The sequence below is a fragment of the Suillus plorans genome (assembly GCF_016647745.1).
Source record: "Suillus plorans strain S12 chromosome Unknown HD556scaffold_15, whole genome shotgun sequence".
Classification (NCBI taxonomy): Eukaryota; Fungi; Basidiomycota; class Agaricomycetes; order Boletales; family Suillaceae; genus Suillus; species Suillus plorans.
Window position 1 is genome coordinate 257,161 of NW_024537399.1, and position 22,209 is coordinate 279,369.

General features: G+C 47.3%; 7 protein-coding genes across 7 annotated transcripts; 3 read left to right on the plus strand and 4 right to left on the minus strand.

Annotated features, from left to right (window-relative positions):
* Nucleotides 1-199: 199 nt before the first annotated feature.
* On the plus strand, nucleotides 200-869 carry HD556DRAFT_1440713 (uncharacterized protein; the record flags this gene model as incomplete). Its single annotated transcript, XM_041306158.1, has 4 exons — nucleotides 200-214; nucleotides 284-568; nucleotides 622-699; nucleotides 750-869. The coding sequence occupies 4 exons, from the start codon at nucleotides 200-202 to the stop codon at nucleotides 867-869; spliced, it is 498 nt and encodes a 165-aa protein (XP_041162704.1).
* Nucleotides 870-2,618: 1,749 nt separating this feature from the next.
* HD556DRAFT_1355061 (uncharacterized protein) lies at nucleotides 2,619-7,980 on the minus strand. Its single transcript, XM_041302446.1, has 10 exons — nucleotides 7,832-7,980; nucleotides 7,568-7,783; nucleotides 7,258-7,511; nucleotides 7,147-7,202; nucleotides 6,885-7,077; nucleotides 5,740-6,832; nucleotides 4,750-5,682; nucleotides 3,574-4,691; nucleotides 2,767-3,525; nucleotides 2,619-2,713 (listed from the first exon to the last, which is right to left on the minus strand). Exons 2-10 carry the CDS (start codon nucleotides 7,603-7,605, stop codon nucleotides 2,694-2,696), a joined length of 4,464 nt encoding a protein of 1,487 aa, XP_041162705.1. The 5' UTR covers nucleotides 7,606-7,783; nucleotides 7,832-7,980; the 3' UTR covers nucleotides 2,619-2,693.
* A 1,074-nt stretch (nucleotides 7,981-9,054) lies between these two features.
* On the minus strand, nucleotides 9,055-11,101 carry HD556DRAFT_1430999 (P-loop containing nucleoside triphosphate hydrolase protein; the record flags this gene model as incomplete). The annotated part of the gene is made up of 7 exons (XM_041304958.1): nucleotides 9,055-9,221; nucleotides 9,274-9,547; nucleotides 9,600-9,829; nucleotides 9,888-10,056; nucleotides 10,113-10,697; nucleotides 10,755-10,980; nucleotides 11,034-11,101. 7 exons carry the CDS (start codon nucleotides 11,099-11,101, stop codon nucleotides 9,055-9,057), a joined length of 1,719 nt encoding a protein of 572 aa, XP_041162706.1.
* Nucleotides 11,102-12,563: 1,462 nt separating this feature from the next.
* HD556DRAFT_1267307 (acid protease) lies at nucleotides 12,564-14,447 on the plus strand. The gene is made up of 6 exons (XM_041299127.1): nucleotides 12,564-12,661; nucleotides 12,719-13,188; nucleotides 13,246-13,343; nucleotides 13,394-13,877; nucleotides 13,924-14,194; nucleotides 14,253-14,447. Exons 2-6 carry the CDS (start codon nucleotides 12,912-12,914, stop codon nucleotides 14,335-14,337), a joined length of 1,215 nt encoding a protein of 404 aa, XP_041162707.1. The 5' UTR covers nucleotides 12,564-12,661; nucleotides 12,719-12,911; the 3' UTR covers nucleotides 14,338-14,447.
* A 174-nt stretch (nucleotides 14,448-14,621) lies between these two features.
* On the minus strand, nucleotides 14,622-15,742 carry HD556DRAFT_1233067 (protein phosphatase methylesterase; the record flags this gene model as incomplete). Its single annotated transcript, XM_041297561.1, has 5 exons — nucleotides 14,622-14,723; nucleotides 14,776-14,942; nucleotides 15,015-15,139; nucleotides 15,194-15,573; nucleotides 15,656-15,742. The coding sequence occupies 5 exons, from the start codon at nucleotides 15,740-15,742 to the stop codon at nucleotides 14,622-14,624; spliced, it is 861 nt and encodes a 286-aa protein (XP_041162708.1).
* A 569-nt stretch (nucleotides 15,743-16,311) lies between these two features.
* Nucleotides 16,312-17,899, plus strand: HD556DRAFT_1355098 (uncharacterized protein). Its single transcript, XM_041302447.1, has 6 exons — nucleotides 16,312-16,421; nucleotides 16,473-16,574; nucleotides 16,626-16,709; nucleotides 16,760-17,236; nucleotides 17,289-17,680; nucleotides 17,732-17,899. The coding sequence occupies exons 1-5, from the start codon at nucleotides 16,326-16,328 to the stop codon at nucleotides 17,631-17,633; spliced, it is 1,104 nt and encodes a 367-aa protein (XP_041162709.1). The 5' UTR covers nucleotides 16,312-16,325; the 3' UTR covers nucleotides 17,634-17,680; nucleotides 17,732-17,899.
* A 2,182-nt stretch (nucleotides 17,900-20,081) lies between these two features.
* Nucleotides 20,082-21,482, minus strand: HD556DRAFT_240277 (uncharacterized protein). Its single transcript, XM_041309989.1, has 6 exons — nucleotides 21,410-21,482; nucleotides 21,152-21,236; nucleotides 20,679-20,881; nucleotides 20,534-20,620; nucleotides 20,406-20,453; nucleotides 20,082-20,349 (listed from the first exon to the last, which is right to left on the minus strand). The coding sequence occupies exons 2-6, from the start codon at nucleotides 21,197-21,199 to the stop codon at nucleotides 20,136-20,138; spliced, it is 600 nt and encodes a 199-aa protein (XP_041162710.1). The 5' UTR covers nucleotides 21,200-21,236; nucleotides 21,410-21,482; the 3' UTR covers nucleotides 20,082-20,135.
* Between the last annotated feature and the right edge of the window lie 727 nt (nucleotides 21,483-22,209).

Genomic DNA, 22,209 nt, shown 5'->3' on the forward strand with positions numbered 1-22,209 from the left:
TAGTATGCCTCGATCATGATGGCGCGGACTCGTCTGCATTAGGATGCAGCATGTACTGGGGTTTATGTAAGTTGAAATTGAATATTTATTTATTTGCTTATCGAATCGTTTGAACTTCGTCCGTTCAACGTTCAAGCTTGGCGGCCTACATACATGCATCTAGCCAGAAGCGTTATCTCTCAAAGGTACCAACCATACTATGAACCAACGAACCGTGTTGCAAAGAGAATAATTTATAGACTTCAGTTCCGATGTTGTGATGTTCGCACCTCACCAGCGCTAGTCCATCATTCTGTCTGACATCGGTATCGCTGGCTCTGTCTATCTTACATATGGGTTCTGGACTGTGTTCCGTCTCTACCTAGTGCCTTACCTCTGGGTCAACCACTGGCTTGTCCTCATCACCTTCCTCCAACATACCGACCCACTTCTCCCCCACTACCGTGCCTCCAAGTTTACTTTCCCCCATGGTGTTCTGGCTACTTTGGACCGCAATCTTCTTGTGGGCTGTGGCTTGATTATAGGTTGGATCGGTGCTCATGCTACCCACGGTATCTCTGAGACCCACGTCCTTCATCACGTCTCCAGTAAGATCCCTCATTACATGATGCTCTTTGTAAGCACCTTGGGCTGGGTATCAAGCTTGAGGGCGCTCCGGGTGGACGGGAGGAAATCTACAGGGTTTTCAAGGAATGCAAGGTCAGTATACTTTTACTTCGGTCTTGTATATGTTCTGAGACATTGTTTAGTTCGTCGAAGACGAAACCAACATTCTTTTCTACAAGAATGCATCGGGTCTCGCTGCCACTCGCCCTGCATTTACTGATGATAGCGCTAGCGACTCTGGTATTGAGATTGGCAAGATTTAAAAGCGTCAGAGTTGCTCACGTCTTTGGGGAAAGGGGATCTGGTGGATTATTATTAGAGTCCTAGGATCTTGCGTTATGATAATTCTAATGAACAACAAGATGTATGATCTTTTCGTTCGCTATCATTGATCAATCGTTGCTCATGGAAATATCTTTCTCGATCCTAGAACTTGTTGATGTCTTGACCGCTAGTAAGCGCGAGAACTTCGATTGGCAGCATGTTGTATTGATGCATTGCGCTGTGGCTGAATGTAGAGGTGACTCGACGATACGAAGCTGCGGCCAGGTCTGACAAAAGCTTTCCGTACGTGAATAGGACAAAATCCGTTCGGGGTGCATGTGGGTTGAATTCTAAATCTAATAAACGATCTTTCAAAATAAGACTGTGTCTATTAGTCGTCATCATTCATGGACTGCTGGATCTCATTCTTCCACAAATCTGAGAAGTTATTGATGTCCTGACCGCTAGTCAATGTGAGGGCCTCTATTGGCACCATGTTGTGTTGCTGGTGCGTCACGCGATGCGAACGCATGCAAAAATGAGTCGATGATACGGAGCCCGGGTGTGCTCGACCCCTGCATGAAGACCGACAAGAGCTCTTCGTACGTGAATAGCAGGGGATCCGTTCGGGATGCGTATGGGTCGAAGTCTAGGTCGTGTCCCCGAGACAGATCACGCGTCATCAACACATTGAAGACGTCTTCAGAAGTGTGATGAGTGCGCGGACTACGACAAAAACGATGCAACACATACAGTCTTGTTGTCGATGCCATTTGGACTCGATCTTTTGCTTCCAAAAACGCTGAAGCGTCTCTAATATCTTGTTTTGTGTTTATGGCTCGTTCATGAAGTCATATAAATTCGTATCGCGTTGTGATATCCCTGTATGAGCGTTGTTCGTGGCTTGTTGTAACAAGGATAACAAAACAGGACGTACCTAGTATGAGACGGCCTTCACGAACGAAACACCTGAACCCGCTACTCCGGTCTGTAGGTTACTAGGATACCATTTCCTCGAGACAAGCTCGAGTTGGTACGATGGCGGATTCGAGGGATCGCATTGGCATCCCTCGAAGACTGCCCAACTGCAGCGTCGTCCTCACCCTTTTGGTCCGAAGGAGAGTTTTCTGCGGCAGTGGGAAATGAGTACGACTGAAACAGATAGATATTGTAACCAACTGACACGTTTTCCGAGCCTTGAGTCTGGTACGAAAATGCTGTCAGAGTCGAGGTGCTCCTTGAAATTTGAATGCTTGACTCAAGGGACGGATGACGGTGCTTTTGATGCTAATGGAGGATAAATACCATGATGAAAATTGGAAGGAAAGTAGATAATCTGGTGTTTGTAGAGGAAAGATGCGATGACATCATGCCAGTCCAAGTACAGGCTATGATCATCATCATCGAGAAAGCTAGCTACTACTACTAGCCTACAGTTGCTAGTGCTACTCTTCAACGAATGATGTTATAGGCCAGGCCTGCACATTTATTATCTGCGCGTTCCGCAGCTTGCGCAGTGCGTGTTTTCTTAAGAGCTTCCACATTTCCACTCTACATTGTCAGTAATTGGAAGGCTTCTGACGGATTCAGGTTTGCGTGTTAGTATCTTTGTATCTTGAGAACACTTCAAGCTTCAACCGGTCATTTCTCATGTTACTCGGGGTGAGCGCTTGAGCTTTGGTTTTTGAAATCGACGACTCGGGGCTCAACTAGATTTAGGAGAAGAACGGATCGGCATAGTTGACATACTGAGGAAGTACATGGATTCTGAAACTGGTACCAATATTGTAAGGCCTCAGGTCTAGTTCCTAGTGCTGGTATAATCAATAGATGAACGGTTCCACTGTGAACAGAAATGAGAATGGACCATGCACGTAGTCTGATATTAGCACTCACAGTCACAATCATCATCGGGATTGAAGCGTTCGACTGGCATGCGAGGGTCTAAATGGCCAACACCGCGATCTTGTAAAATATTTGCGCAGGCATGGGATTCAACCCATCCGCCAAGGTTGGTGTCTTCATCGACATAGCACCCAATGGGCGGATGAAATTCTCCTCTTCTGCCAACAGAATGGTCAATGACGCGTTTCACCAACAAAACATTGTAATCCTCTTCAGCTTCGTTTGGTTCAATATCCTTCAGTGCTGTAAAGTCACTCCCGATGAGTATGCGTGCGGGTAATTGCTCCTTGCCGCTCTTGTTCTCCGCAGGAGGGAAATAGTATACTGCTCGATTATTTGCACTGTGCGGGAGAAAAAATGGCTTCCGAGGCGTCCACACGGCTTGTAGATTCTCTTCGGCCTTCTCTTCTGTTGTACTGAACAACGGAATGCGGTAAACTTGCAGCGACTTTCCACTGCAACTGAAGTAGAGATCCTTCGATGTCCAAGTGAGCGTGAACGGCATTTTCGATACGTGCAGCCGTGTGGTTTGGCCTAACGCTAGTTTCATGCGATGAATCTGCTGAGGAGGTGACCTGGTAGTCTTTCTCTGAGAGAGACGGTACGTGCACACGAGGACAGCTAGTTTGATGGGAGGCAGGGGTTCTGAGTCCTTCTTCGATTCTGGAGTCTTTCTTTGTGCTTCAAGGGTGGCAATATGCAAAAATTCACCACATTCAGAAAAACGGATTTTCATGAAGACGTGACCCGCTGATATCAATCATCAGCATCGATTACTGCGATTTTGATCAGACTTACTGTAGGGAGTTGATGGCTGCAGCCGCCGGGTGAAGTGCGTTTTGGCCAAGTAATCCACAAACAGGACATCGCCATCGGCGAGTGGCCAGACGACCAGGAACTTCGTGGGGTGGAAGACAGGTGGCGAAGCGAACAGTCTACACTTGATTGGCTGCCTCAGGCGGAAGAGACGAGTGCTTGATTGAGTGTCAAACACAGTGATGGTTGCTCGAGCCTTTCCCTTCCCTGCGCGTTTATTCGACAGCCCTTCCCAGTCGTGTTGTTCCTCGTTGCGAAAGAGGTTATCGTCGAACACTTCAGATGGGATAGCATCATCTTCATCAGAACTACTTCCTAAATCTTCTTCATGATCGGAAATGTCATTGCAGTCCTCGATATCAAAGGAACGACAGCTCTCGTTGTCCGTGTCTGTGTCTTCACCGCCAAAGTGATTGGCCCAAGGAGGGAGTATATCATCTTCTAATTCGGAATTAGCGGAAGAATCGGTACTGCCTTGACTTATGCTCTCATCGCCCGAATCTTCTGAATCTGATGCGGTCTCTATGGAATCGTCTTCATCTTCTAGGTCCTCGTCAAGACCATCCCCTTCCGAATCTGATGCAATCGCTATGGAACTGTTGTCATCTTCCGAATCCTCGTCAAGTTCATCCCCTTCTACCCGTGGATCTTCATCGGCACCTGTATCTAGGTCGTCAGTTTCATCACCTGCCCCATCCGCTTTGCGCCAGGTCACTTTGAGATCTCTCTTGGAAATCTTCGCCCGGGAAGTGAGAACGAGGAACTGACGATGATATGCAAACTCCTCGACGTAGATGGAGCGCAGATCGCACAAAAAATGTTGCGCAGTAATGGCGACAAATGTGCCATTATCGGCTTGTCTGTACAGCTGGGTGCCAATCCGGAGGGTTTGGCAATCTGCTCCAAAAGCAGCTGGCGCAGCCCTGCCTGCCTGTAGGGCAGGGTCGCTTATAGACTCTGCGTACAAGTTCCAGTTGCAACTACTGGCAGTAAGTTGTATAGTCTGCTTGTTCTGGAGCTTTGGAGGTTGCTCTTTAGATAGATTCCAGCTCTCGCAAGAGCATTTGAGGATGGATGATCTGTTGACGCGAGCTTCTGGCCTTGATACCCCAGGAGTTGACTTCAGCGATCATACGATAGAAAAACATATTGACTGACTGTATCCGTAATATCATGACTTTGTCTCCTGCCTCACTGACCGCATCAAACACATACTGGACTGCATCAGAATCGAGACCCTTTTGGAAAGCGAAACTTGTGCATCTGCCCTCCAATTGAGACAGGAAATTGTTTGGACCAAGAGCTCCGAACCATATGCGATCCAATTGTCCGATGTATGGCAATATTTCGCATGTCTTTTCGCCGCCACACTGCTCGCAGCTGAGGAAATATATCCACTCGTGCAAAAATTGGCGGAAGTCTGTCCAAAGCCTTTGACCAGGACCGGTTTGAGCTCGCGCAAACCACGACGGGAACACCCGCCGAACATACATGTTGAAGCCATCGCCCTCGTCGGGACGGGAGAAGAATGAGAATTGTGCCTCTACCCATAGGCTCTGGACCTGCACGCAGGTCCGAAAGTTAGGAGAAGTGATAAAGGACTCGATGCTACCAATGTCAATAGTGACGTCGTCAAGGTGCTTGTCCCAGTACTTGGCGGCGTACACAAGCAAAGGGTGGCAATCTACTGGGTCTTCCTTTGCATCAAACCACCTTCCCTCCTGTCTGACTAGTAGGCCGGAATATCGAGATTGACACAGGTAACGTAGACAAGCGCGAGCCGGCCACTCAGCGCTAATGCGAAGATCTGAGGAATTGTCGCACAGGACATTTGGATGGTCCACAAGGAAATCGCGCAGGGTGGAATGTAAGATACGACAGGTATACTGCTCCTCAGTGCAAGAATCATCTGTCCTATTGGTGTTGATGAATTCGATGAAGGGTTGGACGATGGTACGGATACTGTTGACATTGGGCTTGGCCTTGTGCTGGAGTTCTCTGTGGGGCTCACTCTCCAAGCACCACACAGCCTCGGTAAGTTCTTCCAATCGCAAAGGACGTCGGGCAAAAATAACAAGTGAAAAAACTTTGCTGCACAGTTGTATGTTCAGCATCCCAAACATTTGGTGGAGTAAATGACAATCGTACCAAGCTAGTGGGCGGTAGAACCTCTCCATACGTTCGAAAAATCTGTGATAATACTTTTCCAAAGTTTCTGGAAGCCCTTTTAGAAGTTCCTCCATCCTAGCGGTTGACCAACCCGCTTCGAGGGCGTCCATCATGAGCTTTGCCCAGATAAAACTACATTCGGCACGACTTCTCAGCGTCTCCAGGATACAAGCTTGGTCGGAAGGACTCGACCACTGAAGCTTGGAAACCTCTTCTGACAAGTACAAAGCAAGATCGCTCCTCGCGTAGCCATCAATATCGAGGCTAGGGCGTCCCTGGAGTTCCTTGATAATGCGGTCCCGGCGCTGGCTACTGCACCAGACACGAACTCTGGTAGGATAGTCGTCTGCGAGCTTGACAAGAAAACGAAGCACTAATACAACATTGTCCCATGAACTCTTCGTCGTAGTTTCTTCATCCAGACCATCGAGAAAGAAGTAGATTCTCGAATGTCCCTCAATTAATGCCTTGATGATTTTTTGAGCCCTTCCAAGGGGAGATTCGGGCGCATGCATAAGTTTCTGCAATTCATCCGGAATTTTCTGCAGGCGCTGTCGATATTCGAGCAGTTGTCGCGCGAGAATAGACAGTGTCTGCTGTGGTGAAAGATGCTGCGCAAAGTCATAAAAGTGATAAATCACTACATTTGATCCTGAGCTTTGGGCTAGGGATTCGATGGCGCTTGAACACAGTGTCGATTTCCCGGATCCAGGCGGACCATGGATCCACAAGATCGGTGATGATGAGGAATTGTTCTTCCATTGAAGAAATTTGACATGGGAAAACAGCCATTGGCAAGTGATTTGGCTACGGCCACGTAAGTTGTCCTCTTGCCGTGCGAAACATAGATCATTCAAGGATTTTGAATCTGATGACAGCCAATCCGAGACTATGTCCCATTTATGTGCTTCATCTGACTCCCGCCGGGCTGCTTCATTCGCCTGACGGTACTTCCTCGACTCTTGCTGACCAAGTCGACCGGTGCAGTCTTTAATCTTCTCAGCGTCACAATGCATGTCGTTTATGATGCCTCCCAACTTCTTTGTGCTAAAAGGTGTCCCAAACTTTAGTCCTAAGCCTATTGTCAAACCAAGCACGGTTGTCATTACAAACATCGATCTGACCTGACTTAGTGCATTCTTTATCAACTCTATACCAGAACCGTATAACATTGATGTAAGCGTTGCAGAGGACCTCCTGCATGTCTGCGTGTTTTTGGTACAGGTCGCCATAGACGGCAATATTCTTTAGATGACCACCAAGAGAATCCAACTCGCAGTGGATGTTTTCAAAGAGTCTCGCGCATTGACCAAGGCTCTGAAAAAAAAGCACAGTTGAGCAATGAGCGTCACTAAAATTTATGTTCGACTAGAACTTGGTACTTGCATTGAGAGCGACCTTGAGACAGCCCCAGGCGATCGATGCGATAGGATGCAAGGTGGCTAAAACAAGATGGTCAATATCCAGGAGGGCATTTACGACGAGCATGGAACTCACTCAATGCATCCACAATACCAGTAAAACCCTCCAAGGCATCCACGAATGGGAGCAGATACTTGCTGACCACCTTCTGGGATTGTTTCTGGTAATTCTGACTCTCCACCTCTGTGATCGCTTCATTTATGGCTATAACAGGATCCCGCCATTCCGAGGCAAACTGGGAGCATTTTTCGATGAATTTGACCTTTTTGGTCTGAGACGACTTGATGGTTGTGCGATACTCCTCCCAGGCCTGTTCAAAGGGAGTTTTCCTTGAGACAGAGAAGAGTTTAGTTGGTACATTAACATATCAACTTTGAACACGCACTCCTGGGAAGTTGTGTTGTCTGGCTGATGCATGGACATTGAGTGGATGTGACCGTTTACAGTGTACACAGATGTTCCTCGTAGCCGCAACCAGCCTGGCGGTTATATACGCCTGGACTCTGTAGACACAGGTCCTTCATGAGGCGCTTGGGTGACATAAGTGATATCACAAATCAGAAGCCTCGGGACTGGAGCACAGTCTGACGGGGTCACGGTTCTCTAGAAGTATTCAAATCTGCTAATAGTGCGTGAACCTGGAGCGTACCTTGGAGTTGGAAATATCACATTGTACAACCCGTTCCCAATGGAAGTACAAACAATCAATAACAGAATATAGGAATTTGTTACATCATACATGGAGCGAAGCGCGATATCACACTGGTTGAAGCGCAACGTCAACCTCAAGGGAGCTAATATGTGATCTCTACTAGTTCCGGACCGATCAGCAAATTCAAATGAGTGTTCGCAAGGCTCCACTATCACCTGTCTGCACTGGGTCAGCTAAATAATTTTAATGATATGGCGTATCAAGCTTCCATTCATGTCACTGTGCACACAGCTGAGCGCTGAACATTACTTTCAAAACGTTCCGAGACGGTGATCTGACATCGACGCAAACCCGACTTGAATAGCGGTACAATGAGAATCCCTAGGCCTCACAAACTGAGGATCGACACCAGGTAAGTAGTACTAGTACTATAGACTGATCGCGAGAACAAGTCATAAAAACATTCTGTTTGCGCATTAAATTTAATAGGTCAGGTTCGCCAAAAAGTAAAAGTTTACTGCGGCGGCTAATTACGAGGGAGTCCTTAGTTGCCCAAAGCTTCCTCTCGCCACATGGTTTCTATTCCTGAGCCAGTCAAACATGAAGCTTTGAAGCCTAATTTATAATGGTATGCAGTCTGCGATATTGAATTTGGGGTAGACCCTACAGAACGGACATCCAACCATGTACGTGTTGACTTGTGCCCATTGAGTGGCGCGTAAAAACATAGCTGAGTGTCTAAATTCTAGGGCATAGTGGCCGCGGCGTAGTGCAATATAGGGTCCAATCAATGACATGTGGCCAAGTCTTGCCAGCTTATGCACTCTTAAGCAAGAAGAGATATGCAAGAATAACAATCGAGATGTGTGCAACTGAGATTGAATCAGATCAGCACTGTTCGCAAATATCCTGTATGGGTCGAAAATCCCCACAGGATACAACGAAGGCGAACTTACTGTAATGCACTGCACTTCCAAGTTGTATGCCAGCCGGGACGGCGACCTGCAAACTTGATTTATGCTGAGATGCCGAATAAGTGTTGTGATGTTCTCGAGCTTTGTTCCATTCCTGCATGGAATCGAGCACTGTGCGGATGTGGATCACAGAAAGCAGTGTGTTCGAATGTAAAGAGAGGGAGAGAGCAGTTCCCACAGTGTTCTTGATCTATAATACCGTTGGCATTATTACTTTCAACTATACGAAATGCAAGAAAGCAATGATCAACATACCTGACGACCGTTGAGCGTTTCCCGAGCCAAGGTATCGATTTCAGCCTCGCTGATTAAGGACCGGTTGGTATCCAATGTCTTATCAATGAATGTCTTCCAGATCTGTCTGCGCGAGCCATGAGACAGCAGCGGGTAGTGCACCGTGAAGTGAATTCGGCCTGTTTTTCGATCGATTGAGGAATGCAAGCACAAAAAAGCGAAAGCACGTACTCTCGAATGCAGCATCACACTGTGAAACCAAGTTGGTCGTCAAAAACATGATTCCCTGATAGTATTCCAGCTGCCGTAGAAAAATAGAGACCAAGGTATTCCGCTCCATATCAGTCTCCCCCCTCTGTGACAGAAAAACATCTGCCTCGTCGAGAAGAACGACTGCTTTCCACCGTTGGGCAAGTTCCAGAATCTGAGTCAGACCGTCATCTACAAGCTCAGGGCTGGATCCCAATTCGCCAGCTGAAATACAATACAAAGGACGCTTTGTCACCTGACCGAAAGTGGTGAGGGTACATGAAATCATGAGCAATGTTGGAAAATACCTCTGCTGCTGCTTCCGCTGTAAGTGTCTTACCACATCCAGGTGGACCTGCAAGCAATCCGACAAGGCCTTTTCCTTTCCCCTCTACAAAGTCATCGAAGGTTGACGCACGCGATGCGTGCTGCTCCACTAATGCATGAATCAATTCCTTGTGTCTGTTATCCAGGACCAGACGATTGAAAGGCTCCAGTGACCAGGATACGTCCCGCAGGCAGTCAAGAGCGAATCCACCTGAGACATATAAGTTTGTTATAGAAATGTGCAGAACCAAGCATAAAAATTCCCGTACCCCACTGCTTTGTTCTGAAGCAAAAGCCCATGATAACAGGAGTGCAGATCATGTATTGCTCTTCCTCGAGTTCCGCTCGCCTCAATGGGGTAGAAACCGGGAGAATGAGACTAGAGTCAGGCTGAAACATACGAAATGCACCAGGATCGATCATGACGCGCCCGGAAGCCTATATTGATTTGTTATAGGCCATACTATTAAGCAGGACTGGTTATTGTTGCTCACCCTGCATTTTCGAACATCAACACCCTTATCGTTGACGACACAGGCAGCCATCCCAGAAATCTCACCATAAGTCTGACATTGCAAGCTTGCAAATTTCCGACCTCGTTTGGCAACAAATTTGCGAATGTCGCGTTCATTCGAGTGAAAGGAGAGAGGAAAAACAGACAGGCTTTGTATCTTTCGCTCTCCTGTGAACGACGGGATCAAAAGCATTTGTTCAGCAATTCCAAAATGCTCGCCGTCGTCAGTGATCACATGGCAATATATTTCAGCGAAGATTCCTTTATCTGTTTGTGCGATCTCAAAGCGCGTCACTTGGAGAATGTGGTCCTGCTCGGTAAACTCGTGGCGATTGAAGACCAGGGTGCCATGACGGAATAATGTCCAAAGTAAATCGAAGGTGATGGACTCGTGTCTTGTCAATGACTGAAGGTCAGCGAAGGTGGTTTTGTGTTCCTCCAAGATAAAGCAAAGGGTTACTTCGATTTCAGAAATTAGCGGAGCGTTTGGCGTGCCTTTCAACCTTTCCAATTCTAGTCGTTCCTTGAGCTCGTTGAAAGAGAGAAAGAGCAACTTCGTGTCACACTGAAACACATTATGAGAATTTTATTGCGATGTTAAAATATGTGATGTTTAGCTTACGACAGGGGAACTTCGTGAGAGTTCTAAGCCCTCCACACCTTGGTGTATCTCCATAAGCACCTCGCAAAGTTCTTGACTTCGGATGTCAATTTCAGTCCCTGTGTATCGGCCTCTGTTGTCCAGGACTCGTCGGATGACAAGGACTGGTTTCTTTTGATTCAGTCTCTTGAGGTGTTTTGACTGTTTGTTTGTGTTCGTCTTTTTGTAGACGGTTGTTGAAAATCGCCTGGAAGAATTGTCAAGTTCAAACGCTAAAAATCCCGTTCTGGAGATGCTCACGGATCGAAACTGTAAAGAAGATTGATACGAAGAATTGAGACGATACGGAAGAACTCACTACTCGTCATAACGAGCAATTCGTGCCTCCAAAGGTAGCGTTGTTGTTCCTACACCAGACTCCATACTAGACACGATGCAGAAAATTATAATGACTTCTCGTGGATTGAGAATAACGCGGTGTACCTTTAGCTTTATGTATGTGAGAGTAGCACAGGTGGAAGACCACATGTCGAGCGCCTGTACACTGCATAGAATCTTACAGACCCTGTCAAATTCAAATGCCCTCCATAGATGTCGGATCGATCGGCATGTGATAGGTGCCGGTGAGTGATATGTTGCAAGTTGAAGGGGTGCTAGCCTGTCATAGCCTTATGAGGTCCATCTCCTGCGCCTAATTCCAGTCGAAGGTGTCTCGGCCTTACTTGCAGTGGAGATACTCCGCATGTCCTGTGTATTCCAGAAGGGCAATCAGACAATGGAAGGACTCGACGCGTGACACATACATGCTAAGAAGAAGCATGTACGTCTGATGGGAACTGCGGTAATTTCCTAATAACACACCAATCCAGGTTGCGCGTCGAATGAAATAGAAGTAAATAGTATTTTAAAATAGGAAGTCAACGTTATGGTCAACTTTCACTAAAGCCACTGCAGCATACTATGTAGTATGCCGGTTCTTCACAGGCTTAGTCACCTTGATACTGTGCATGCGTCAATTGCTCCACGAGCTTTCCCATTTCCTTAAAGACGAGGATGAACCAGTATGAGAGTTCTGAAGGATTATTTGTTCGCGGAGTTATGGACAGCGAGTGAATAACACGAGCATCGTTCCGGAGCGCAAGATTGCAAGACTAGGACACAGCATATCGACGACAGATAGGATCCGATCCGAACGAAGTGCACGTGCCCAACTCCCTGGGATCCAACCCCAACACCCAGTGATTAAGCACTGAGGACATCTAAAAATTGCTTCCCATGAGTGATACTCCAGGCTCTTCAAGCTGACCACCTGCTTACCGGTGATTTTGAATGCCTGGAAGGTTCTGTTGCACATCCTCGAAATACGCCCAGCAGCAACAGCATGCATACGTTGTCCCGAAGCTGCCTTGTGGGTGAGGGTGCACCGGTGAGGACTGAGTACTGAGTTCCTGTTAGCAAGCTGTTCCGTAAGCAATGCCGCTTCGTAAAAGGTGTTGTCCATATGTTCATGTGGCAGCTATAGTGTGTTGATACTCAGGTTGTGCAATATAAAATCTGAGGATTCAGGTAGGACGTAGACGTCTGGTAGAGATGTGTATTTGAGAGGGTGGTGGTAACATCCATGATACGTCTTGTCAATTTTAACGGGGACCTCTTTGGAAAACAACCAAGTCCGCCTGAAGATAGGTACTGCACCATAACCTGTAAACGTCCTGGAATGGTTTATGACATTGAGTTCAAAACAGACCGTGGCGTGTAGACACTGCAGAGTGAAAAGGGAGTGCAGCATCCGAACTTGCAAAAAAATCCACGTTATGTAATTAAACGTGAAGTTGCAGAACACGTCTTTCTCAGTGAATTGATCAGTGATTCAAGTTAACGTTTCTGCTATACAGGTTCTGCAATAAAATCCTGCAGGCCATCCAAAGGTCACTTCCAGACTTCCCCTGCAGCTACTTACTAACCGACACTAATTTCCTGCGTAGATGAATTCATGGGACATATATCTCCACACAATGAGCCCCGGGCCTGGTCATATTTCAAGCACATAACGTAGTTGCTTCGAAGCCTTGCTATTGTTCGCCTCTATGATATTCCCAGAGTAACGTTATGATGCTTCTACTACTCACCACCATATAAAATGGCCCAGGTACTAGTAGGAAGTATGTCATCGAGAAGATGATTCCCTCTAGATCGCTTTCATCTCTTCTTACCTTACCGGCGCTTGCCTTCTTCTCTCTGTCAGCGAGCGCTTTTCCTCATCCTCGGACAGCGTCAAGTACGGCTACTCTCAGGCTCGCCGTTAGAATAAACTCGTACGGGACCAAGAACATCGCAACTGCAGATAGAGCTCGAATCCAAGCCCTACAAGCCGGCGGCAGCTCCTCCATCAGTGCAACCAATGATGTGATGATATACACCGCTGACATCGGCGTGGGGAGTCCAGCAACGTACTGTAAGCTGCTCGTGCCCCTGCTATTTCTTTATCTGACACATTATCAATTTCATACAGACACAGTCCTAGTAGACACAGGAAGCTCAAATACCTGGATCGGGTCTAACAAAGCTTATGAGAAGACTTCTACAAGCCAGGACACAGGCAATACATTCGTGAGTATTTGTCTCTACGTGGCACATACATTTTGTCAAACCGTTTCCAGAGTGTCCAATATGGCGATAATAGCTACACTTCTGGAGAGGAATATACGGACACCGTAACGCTCAACTCTGACCTGGTTATTGATAAGCAATCTATTGGTGTCGCATCTAAATCCTCAGGGATGGGTAGCCTGGATGGACTTCTTGGCCTTGGACCAGTTGATTTAACTGACAACACTGTCAGTAATACAGACAAAGCTGCAACTGTGACGGACAACCTCTATAAGCAGGGAACAATTAGTTCGGAAGTACTCGGAGTGTTCTTCACACCTGCTTCCTCTGATAATAGCAGTGGCGAGCTCACATTCGGCGGTTATGACACCTCCAAGATTACTGGAGACGTCAGCTACGTGCCGATCACATCGCAATCTCCAGCGAGTGGATACTGGGGCATTGATCAATCCATCAGATATGGGTCTATGCCCATTTTGGATGAGACCGCTGGTATCGTCGACACCGGAACCACCCTGATTCTGATTGCCTCTGGTAGGTATCCTATACGACATCAAAACCCTTCTAATCCACCATTCAGATGCCTTCGATAAATATCAGTCTGCCACGGGGGCGACCTTCGATGAGACCGTTGGCTTGTTACAAATCTCATCCGACCAGTACGAAAAGCTTTCATCCTTGTATTTCACTATTGGTGGGGTTACTTATGAGCTCACCCCGAATGCGCAAATCTGGCCTCGGTCGTTGAACACCGCTGTTGGCGGTGCCACTGACGGCATATACCTGGTCGTCAGTAACACTGGGAGCCCCAGCGGTTCTGGCTTGGATTTCACGAACGGTTATTGTTTTCTGTACGTTGAGCCGCAATTTTTTACCGGGAACATAAAATACTGAATTGTTCTTCCGTAGCGAGCGGTTTTACTCGGTGTTTGACACGACAAACTCCAAAGTTGGGTTCGCTACCACTGCATATACCTATGCCACAACAAATTAAGTTTCTCTTCTCGAAAAACCACCGTTCTATTCGTAGCAGCATATTTATACCTTACTTGTTGAATGTGCATTGCATGAATGAGATATCGTGTCCAGACGGACAATCGAGTACCGGTAGAATCCTAATGGGCCTTGTGAGTGAAGCAAGTTTTGACCCAATAATGCCATCTTCAAAGTTTATGTTCTGCACCGAGTCTGTAATTCGGACTGCCACGCAACGATCACACTGCGAGAAAAGGTGCACAACCAAAACCAAAGATACATTGATTGACATGTCTAAGTCCTCTAAACCTCCCCGACCATCTTGATAACGTTACCTCGAATCACAATGCGTTCATTGCGCCTCCAGAAATCTGCCAGAATCTCTGCCAGTTTTGTCGGACCGTCCTGATTTCATATCAACATACATGGGCAAACGTTCATCAAGTAAGCAACGAACCTTGTGCACAAGATGTCCCACACCCGAACCAGCCATGACTTTGAGCCAGAATTTGCCCTGCATCCGACTGACCGTGAGTGTCGTATCAAGGCGCTCTGCACCTGCTAATACTAAGAGCCGTGCATAGCTGAGCCCGAGGAATAAGGACGAAAGCGATGGGAACCAGCCTGGAAGAACATTGATGAGTAAGTGTGCAAGTCAAGGGAGTAATCGTAGGCTTACTGTCCGGGAGTGTGTACACCACTTGTATTTGAATCCAATATTTGCGCGCGTGCTGGGCGTAAGAGGAGAATCTGCAGGAACAATGATAGATGGAATCGAAAGACGGGCGGAAATGGGGTTATGGATAAGGCCCGTATTGACACTGTGTGAGCAAACGTGAATTTAGCATCTACGAAAGGCAACACCAAACACGTACTGCCACTTGATTGCTTCTTGAACGCTATAACCCTCGGGTCGAGAATTGAGAATCGCGTGCATGATCAGACTGAGATGATGTTGGATTCCCTGAAAATAATATTCCGCAAACACCTGAGGCGAATACATACCATGTCTCCTGGCATCAAAGGCCAGGACGCCGACATTATCCCTCGTGACCTCAGCTATCACTTTTGTAAGACATGCAAAGCTTGTACCCGCATACCCGGCACCGTGGTGGAATACTATAAAACATCCATATTCGTACTTCAGAGGAGTGTAATACACCCGAACGTCGAGGGCTTGGTTGGGGAGCGATATTTGCAATGCCTGAGAAAGGTATGAAGCAGGACTTAATGGGTTGAATTCAGGATTTGGTGGCTTTGTATTTCGGGCTGATGTACTTGGCTGTGGTCTATTCAACAGTGAGCAAGAAAGGATTGGAATCTGAATGGAAGGTGACATACAGTGGAGGTGGCCCCATGCCAGTCGAGAGTTCGCCGATGTGACCGGCGAGACGAGGATGAGATAGGAGTGCGGTCCGTGGCATGCGGTAACGGGAAAGTGAACGTCGAGATGAGGAAAGTTATCGCCAAATGGTCAGGCCGCATTGATCACTGTTGTGTGTGCATTGTGCTGGAGTGCAGATCGTAAACGGGTGCTGAGCGGATCCTGGAATGGGACTGCAAGAATTTGGGATGTCGAGAGTGGCAAAACTGTCCTGACAATCGAAACCGGGCACACGCGGGTGCGTGTGGTGAAATACTCGCCCGACACAATGAAAATTGCAACCGGTGGAGGCAAAGAGGATGCAGTCAAAATCTGGGATGTCAAGACTGGCGAGGTGCTTAGGACGCTCAAACATGATGCTGTTTTTAGCTTGGCCTGGACGTTGGACGGAAAGAAACTCATCTCCGGTTCATATCGCCTGATTAGGATATTCAACACAACCACTTGGCAGGTGATCGCCATTCTGGAGGGTCACACACAGGGTGTCAACACCATCTCCTTGTCTTCGGTTGGACCACCCCTCCAGCACGCAGATGCATGTGAACTGCGCAGTCATTTCTGCTAATGGAAAGCTACTAGTCACTGGTTGCCTAAGCGAAACCGGGTATACATGGGACTGTCCCATGTATACGCGGTTTCGCTTAGGCAACCATTGGGACATTCACGCCATCCTCAAAGAAGCTGGTCTCGAAGAACTACTGTCCATTGATACCAACATTGTGAGTGTCGACATATCACCCACTCTCTCTCACTGACAATGTCTGCCGTAGGCACCAAAAAATAGAATCGAACAGGAAGCATCCGAGTCTCAAGGCGATTCCAGAATAGAGCGCACCTCCCGTTCTTCACTCAGTGACAAGTCTTTCTTGCAAGTACGTCAAGTATTCTGATTCTTCTCAATCATTATAACATCAACATTCCAGGCTGATGCTACGCGATGTCACGACGAGTTTGGCGGTGTTGATGAACTCTCACCAAGGTTTTTTGACATTATGGACGCCCATAATGTGCGTGATCATCTATTAAATAGTTCCTGTCCTTATTTCTGTGCTCTTAGTCTTCCCCACCGGGTGGTGCCCGCCCTCATTCGTCTGCAAGTGTGCTCACTGCTCGTCTTTCCTCACTCTTCCACCACTTTCGACCCGACAATGCTGAAGCAACAGAAACTTCGCAACCCCCAACACCTTCGAGGTTGCACCCCCGTCTGCTTTTCGCTCGCCTGTCCTCACTCATACACCGTTCTTCACCTGAGAATGATGCACTAGATGAACTTCAACAACCCTCCACGCCTTCACGGTTAGATCTACATGCACTACTCGTTCACCTGTCGTCACTTTTCCCCGGCTCTCGACTCAATACAGGCGGAGAAACTGAAGGTCATCCCACAACGCCTCCAGGTTTACGTCCGGATGCACTTATTGATCGCCTGTCCTCATTCTTCCGCTCTCAACCCCACAATGATGAAGAAATCGAACTCCCGCAACGCCCAAGGCGTCCTCATGTTGTCGAAGTGGCGGCAGTGCGAGACAGGCAGGTATGGCTTTTCCCAATGTGTCAATTTCTTGCGTCTGATGATCTCCACGAAGGCATTGTATGTTGCTCCGCGGCCGCGACCTCGTCCACGCACTCAGCCTAATGGTACTGCAACACATGCACAATCACAACCTATCACATGGTGGGCTCATGTCGTGCTTTTTCTTTGCTGTGTATCTCTTCAGCACACCCATGGCAATGTGATACCAACGCAGCAGCAGCAATGTCAATCACAAGGCCCAGCTCAGCCTCAGGCGTTATCATCGCAGACTCAGCCTGCTGCCGTTTCGGATGCGACACCTCCTGCTTCAAACGTGCAGTCACGACCCCTTCCATTGCGAGCTCGTTTCGTACTTTTTCTTTGTTGTGTGTCTCCCCCACACGCCGATGGTCATTGATGCAGCGCGTGTACAACTATCTTACAAGTGTACTATCTAGTTCTTTCGTAAATATCATTTTCTCTCCATCGATTTGCTAGTTCCTTAACGTCGTCCAGTTAGACAGACATTCACTTTTCACAAGCTCCTCAACGTTCAACCTTGATTGTCCTTCTGGGTAAGCGGTTGTTGTCCTGGCTGCAGATCCTGGTGCTCTACGACAGACATCTTGTTTACCAATCGAATCATCAGCATTCTTTCCTTGGATTCCCCACCTCAGCCAGTGTATTTAATATATTTATTCTTTTCCAAAGATAATGTCTTACTCTGATCACACCAAGCATCATATGCCAGGAGGAATGTTTCTGCGAAACCTCCCCTAGAGAACAGTCCCCTTGTCCAGCTTCATAATTGTTCTTTCGCCATTTCACTGGGCAGGTAGAGGTGAATCAAGACCTCACGAAGCCACATAATTGATATGATCTGACTGTCCTACAGAAGCCACGGTACAACGAAAACACGTGTCGTAGTCTCTGCGTCGTATCAGTGAACCAGCAACAATGATTTATGAGAACCAATGCTATTGGTTTGCAGTTACGATGCAAATACACCTCGTATAAATGATAAATAGCCGCGTGTCAAGTTAACTCATGCACACAGGATGACCACGGACGCCTCGAGCGCTCCCGAAGATCGAGGAACGTAGATGAAGCATCATCACACACCGGTCTTTGCTATCTGGAGTGTTCTACGAGAGCAGGAGCTAGTGGAAATGTATGGGATACATCGTGAGTTGGAACTAGTACACGGTCCGAAGAACAGTTATCTCACCGACGGAAATGTGATACGAGCATTTTGTCCTCAGGAGAGTATTGTATACTCCGTGACGAGCGGCCAAAGTCGCGATATCGAGGTCATGTGTCATGTATGCTGTGGAACCTGAGGCCAGTGAGACGCTCTGACATGAACGGAGGATGGAGGATGGCGAGGAAACCACCAACTTGTGCTGATGGGGTGAGACGGTTTGGTCCTGCTTTTAAGTTGAAGTTGGTTGATAAGGGCATGGACACGTGTTGGGGAAGATCTGGCAGCTGACCCAAAGCTGACTGGTTCCAGGTTGACCAGTTGCTCGATTATCCAGGGTAGAGGTTTAGCATCTATGGATATAGATAAGTGTTTTGGGAACCACCCTTCATCGATATCGATCATCAGTCTCGTGCACCTCCATATGCTACCCTCCATCTTGCATCAGATCTTTGCAAGGCTATTGGTGCAATCGCCCCATCAGAACCTCTCGTACCCGGTGAAAAATGAGATAGTTGGTATCGGGCTAGTAATCAACGTCAACGTTGTATCAATTAAAGAATTTAAATAATTACTTGTGTTAACTGTGTTTGATTAGAAACGGACCATTGTGTAATTTCATGCTTGATGGAGGTGCGCGAGTTTTCATCACTTATCTATATTCTCAATGTTTGCAGATTGGGACATCTGGTACCTTCTGAGGCGCATTGCACGATCAGCATTCGGAGACTCGGACCCATCTGTCCGATCACCTGCAAAAAAGAAAAGGAACTTCGCTTTCTGGTACATGGTTACAATATGAATTCAACTGTCGTGCCAATCAACATGTATGGATAAGGAACCGGTCGACTGATATCAATCAGCTGCTAGATTTGCCCCAACATGTGTTCAAGCCCTCATCAATTTGTCATGCTGGACCGAGCGCACCCTAATATTGGTATCAGTGATTTACTTCCTATGCTCCTTCGTCCATTCGTGTCAGACCATCCCACTGACATGTTCTACAGCCTAAATGGCACATGACCCTGATATCGCGACTCACGAGTATCACGCAATATACGATACTCTCTCATGTTGTTTGCAAGAAGGATAGTGCTGTTCTTGATTCACTCAGTGAAAGCCATCACAAGATACTCGTATTACATTCTGGTCAGTGGAAAAATCGCTCTCGGACCGTGAAGTGCTGGTTCACGATGGATACTACACAGATACTGTTCTCGTAGAACACTCCAGATGAAAACATCAGTGATGCGATGGTGTTTTATCATCTTCGGGAGCGTTCGAGGTGTCCATGGCAGTCCTGTGAGTACCAAATTAGCCCGCCGTGTATCATTTATACGAGGAGAGCTTGCATTGTAACTGTGAACCAAAAACATTGGCTATCCAATCATTGTTATTGGTTCGGAGATACGATATGGAAACTCAGACATTTCGATGACGCTTTTCCTGGCAGTTGAAGAATTGTGCCGACGCCACAATGCTTGCGTTGTTATCCCAGTAGGACAATCAGACAAAGCTGAGATCTTCAATGCGGCTTTTGCCGCACATCTACTTCGATATGTAAGTACGCAGCAGTGTATCACCAAAGCCTATTATTATGTTAAGTACTAGTATACTAGTACTGGTGCATGTTAATATCAAGATTCGCATATCCGCTATATATGTATCATCACTTCTCTATGCAAGTGATTGATGGCTCTCAATCAAAGCGACTCCCTCTTAACTCGCAGGATGAACCACAATAGTAGTACGCGAAACTCCACCCACCAAGACGTCCAGGTCGATCGAGTCAAGGGGACAATATGACAGTATTGAGTTCAGAAATAAACCATGTGAAGTAGAGGTTCCTGCAAATATTCGGCGTAATCTCCAACGTAATCCACACAGGAAGTTGCACATAGTGCCAGTTGCGGACATGCGCATGAGCGCTCGTCTACACAGCATTTAAGCAGTGAAGTGACACAAGACAACAGAATCGGCAACAGGGACCTCTTTAGAAAACAAGTAAGTCCACCTGCTCCATATCCTACGAACGAGCTGGAAGATTTAGACATCGAGTTCAAAAATAGATTGAATGAGACGTGCAGTCTGTGCAGAGTGGGGAGGAAGTGCAGTACCTTGTGGAATGTGTGCCACAGCCATTGACGTAGTCCTTACTACGTATAGGAAGAGGGACATAGTAGCACCGGTCGCAGACATGAGCGCTTGATAGACACAGCAATAAGCTGTGCAGCAATCACGAGGATAAAGCATGGGACGGACCTCAAAAGACAACTTGAACGAACGGGTGCCCCAACTCCCTCAACTCCCAACCCGACGCCCTCTGATTGCTTGTGGTTAAGGGTTTGTTCAATCAGCGTTGCTCGTAAGGCGACTTCGCATTCCCACGAAGATCTTCTGCGTTCTTGAGTACCGGTGCAGCACGTGCATGCATTGTACCGAAGCTGTCTTGTAGGTGATGATTCCTGTTAGCAGGCTGTCTCATGAGAAATGCCGCATGTACTCGCATTAACCACAATGTAACAGGCCCGCCAGCTCACCAGGAACCATACTGTTGCCCAGTAATTCAAGATCCTGGCAAGCTTCTTGTGCATATACTAGGCTACAATCTACTGTAGCGGAACGTTGGAGCCCTTGGCGCCAACCATGTTTTCCTTCAGCACTGAGATACTACAAGACATAGATGATATTGAGATACAAGAGATCAAGCCACATCAGACGTTGCGAGGACATACCAGATGGGTTAATGGTGTCGTGCGTCTGCCTGGCGGACAACAGATCATGACATCTTCAGCGGACGGCTCACTCCGACTATGGGACCTAGAGAGCGGCGCACAGATAGGAGAAGATTGGCGAGATGAGGATGATGCAGGTGTGTGGTCGATGGCATTGTCACCAAACGGCAAAATAATTGCGAGTGGATGCAATGAGGGGAAAGTGAGTTTATGGGACGTCGAGACGAAGAAAGTTACCGCCAAATGGTCAGAACATACCAAAGTTGTGTGTGCACTGTGCTGGAGCGCAGATAGTAAACGGGTGCTGAGCGGATCCTGGGATGGGACGGCAAGAGTCTGGAATGTCGAGAGCGACAAAACTATCCTAACGATCAGAACCAGGAACAAGTGGGTAAACACGGTGATATACTCACCTGATGCAATAAAAATTGCCACCGGCGGAAACGACAAGAATGCAGTCGAAATCTGGGATGCAAACACGGGCAAGCTGCTTAACATGATCGAACACAACTTCATAGTTCGGAGCTTGGCATGGACGTCCAACGGCAAGAAACTCATCTCCAGTTCACACCTTATTAGGATATTCGACACAGCCACTTGGCAGGAGATCGCCACTCTGGAGGGCCACACACAAGTTGTCTATGCCATCACCTTGTCTTTCAATGAACGTTTCCTTGCAAGTGCATCATGGGATAAAACAGCACGTCTATGGAACCTCGACACAAACCTTCCAATCGGACCACCTCTTCAGCACAGAAATGATGTAAGCTGCGCAGCCATTTCCGCTGATGGAAAGTTGCTAGTCACTGGTTCCGAAAACGAAAACGCGTACACATGGGACATTCACGCCATCTTCAAAGAAGCTGGTCTTGAAGACCTCCTCCAACCTTTACTTGATGTAAAGCTCATGGTTCTTCGGTGAAAAATACGCTAAATTCTCACTTGTAGGTTGCAGCTCAAGAGTCATTAATGAATGTGCGTGATTTGTTTTTCAGCCTTTCCAATGGCTGTAACCTTGATATTATATTCAGGCGGATGCCACGCAAGCCATGAACGAT

Excerpts from the sequence above, each read along its gene's own strand:
- HD556DRAFT_1355098 (XM_041302447.1), top strand. The coding sequence starts at position 16,326 with ATGTATACGCGGTTTCGCTTAGGCAACCATTGGGACATTCACGCCATC. Across the intron at positions 16,422-16,472 it reads TGTCCATTGATACCAACATT|GCACCAAAAAATAGAATCGA; the intron begins GTGAGTGTCGAC and ends TGTCTGCCGTAG. Across the intron at positions 16,710-16,759 it reads ACATTATGGACGCCCATAAT|TCTTCCCCACCGGGTGGTGC; the intron begins GTGCGTGATCAT and ends CTGTGCTCTTAG.
- HD556DRAFT_1267307 (XM_041299127.1), top strand. The coding sequence starts at position 12,912 with ATGATTCCCTCTAGATCGCTTTCATCTCTTCTTACCTTACCGGCGCTT. Across the intron at positions 13,878-13,923 it reads CCTGATTCTGATTGCCTCTG|ATGCCTTCGATAAATATCAG; the intron begins GTAGGTATCCTA and ends TCCACCATTCAG. Across the intron at positions 14,195-14,252 it reads ACGAACGGTTATTGTTTTCT|CGAGCGGTTTTACTCGGTGT; the intron begins GTACGTTGAGCC and ends GTTCTTCCGTAG.
- HD556DRAFT_1355061 (XM_041302446.1), bottom strand. The coding sequence starts at position 7,605 with ATGTCCATGCATCAGCCAGACAACACAACTTCCCAGGA. Across the intron at positions 7,512-7,567 it reads GACAACACAACTTCCCAGGA|GAAAACTCCCTTTGAACAGG; the intron begins GTGCGTGTTCAA and ends CTCTGTCTCAAG. Across the intron at positions 6,833-6,884 it reads TAAAGAATGCACTAAGTCAG|GACTAAAGTTTGGGACACCT; the intron begins GTCAGATCGATG and ends CAATAGGCTTAG.
- HD556DRAFT_240277 (XM_041309989.1), bottom strand. The coding sequence starts at position 21,199 with ATGATCTGTTGTCCGCCAGGCAGACGCACGACACCATTAACCCATCTG. Across the intron at positions 20,882-21,151 it reads CGACACCATTAACCCATCTG|GAATCATCACCTACAAGACA; the intron begins GTATGTCCTCGC and ends GCCTGCTAACAG. Across the intron at positions 20,454-20,533 it reads TGTGGCACACATTCCACAAG|CTCGTTCGTAGGATATGGAG; the intron begins GTACTGCACTTC and ends TAAATCTTCCAG.